The 1,727-nt window shown below is 39.3% G+C and overlaps 1 gene segment (V, D, J or C); it reads right to left on the minus strand.

Annotated features, from left to right (window-relative positions):
* LOC138209923 (immunoglobulin kappa constant-like) lies at positions 1 to 1,483 on the minus strand. The segment is given in 2 exon segments: positions 1 to 512; positions 1,366 to 1,483. A coding segment is annotated over 1 exon segment (270 nt).
* Positions 1,484 to 1,727: the final 244 nt, after the last annotated feature.

Raw genomic sequence — 1,727 nt, forward strand, 5'->3', positions numbered from 1 at the left:
AAGACAAAGATCTTTATTTCACTGAAAACATGAACAACTGTCATGATGAAGAGGAAAATGAAACTATTTGAATCTTTATTTAGTCACATCAAAGAAGGAAAGACAGAGTTCCAGATTGAGAGCAGTATCAGAGTGAAACCAGTATGAGAGTCTCAGTGAGGCAGGTCAGGACTGGGAGCACTGGTCTCTCCTCAGTGTCTCTGAGATGGGAGTCTGGGAGCCCCGGGTGGCCTCACAGGTCACAGAGCCCACCTTCCCCCACTGGTCTGCAGGGAGCCTCAGGGTGCTGCTCCAGCTGTAGCGGCCGTCCTTCTCCAGCACAGCGAGGCTCCTGCTCTCCTCCCAGCTGATGCTGCTGCTGCTGCTGATGCTGCTGCCGTCCACCTTCCAGGCCAGACTCCAGTCTGAGGGGAAGCCCTTGTTGGCCAGGCACATGAGGGTGGCCTTCTCATTCTTCTGCAGCTCCTCCACGGAGGGGGGCAGCACCGTCAGGGTGGGACGGGCTGGATCCACTGCAGAGAGAGAGAGGTCAATACAGTTTGTTGGAGGAAAACTAAACTTCCTCCTGTGAACTGCAGCTGAAGAGTATTTTTGAACTTCTGCTGCTTTTTCTCAGAGCTGATGAAACTGAAACATGTTTCACTTCCCTCGGCCAACTCTGTCACCATGGCAACGGAAAGGCATCACCGGTGAACCGTGGCAACAGGCAGGTTTCAGTGATGAATATAAAAAGTATAAACTTGCACACTTTTATTCGAAGGATTAATTATGAATTAAAAAACGAAAGATTCAGATTCATAGAATAAAAAATTAAAAAAATCCATACAGAATGAAGAATGTGAAGTTGTTTAAACTGAAATATTTCTTATTTAAAGCCAAAGTGAGGATCTGTAATTGTTCTCTGACTTCAAACTCAGGAATCATTATTGAAAAACTGGAATAAATATTATCAACTACTGAAATGCTTCTTTTTTAAATCATAAAACTATCAAAATAAATGCTTTGAATGTTCTTAAAATGGTTGAAACAGATTTGATTTGAACAGAAACAGTTAGAATATTAAAACTTAGAGAACTAGTGAAAATATTTTTCATACAGATACTGAATATTGATTTTCAAAGCAGAATGAGACGATAAAAATGATGAAAATTTACATTTCAATTTCAGTACAACAACATTACGGGTTGATTAAATAATTTGATTCTCTTTGACGGCACTGTGAACCCTTCAGCCATCATTGAAAGGACATAAAATGTCAAATATCAAACAAACTATTTTCAGTTCAGTTGAGTTCAGTTTTCATCAATAAAACAGAAACAAAATTAACATAAAATTTGGGTTATTTAAGGAGAAATATTTACTTACAGTTAACTGTCAGTCTGGTTCCTCCACCGAACGTGTTCCACAGTGATACAAACTCATTGAACCGCCGTACAAAAACCTCTGACTGTAGAGAGACACGGCTCTCTGACTCTGAAACAAACAAACTCACCAAAACAACTTACTACTTTTAGACATTTGTCAGCTGATAGGAAAACTGAAAACAACACAGTGTAACAAAATATGAGAATTTATCATTTTGTTTTTAACCCCAATTCAAAAAACGTTGGGACGCTTTGGGAAATGTAAATAAAGAAAGAACAGGATGATTTGCAAATTCCATAAACACACTTTTAATTGAAAATGGACCAAAGGCAACATATCCACATTCAAAATGAGAAATATAT

Source organism: Embiotoca jacksoni, unplaced genomic scaffold (assembly GCF_022577435.1).
Source record: "Embiotoca jacksoni isolate LCO1_2020_lvr unplaced genomic scaffold, fEmbJac1.0.p SCAF_41, whole genome shotgun sequence".
In the NCBI taxonomy this organism is placed as follows: domain Eukaryota; kingdom Metazoa; phylum Chordata; class Actinopteri; family Embiotocidae; genus Embiotoca; species Embiotoca jacksoni.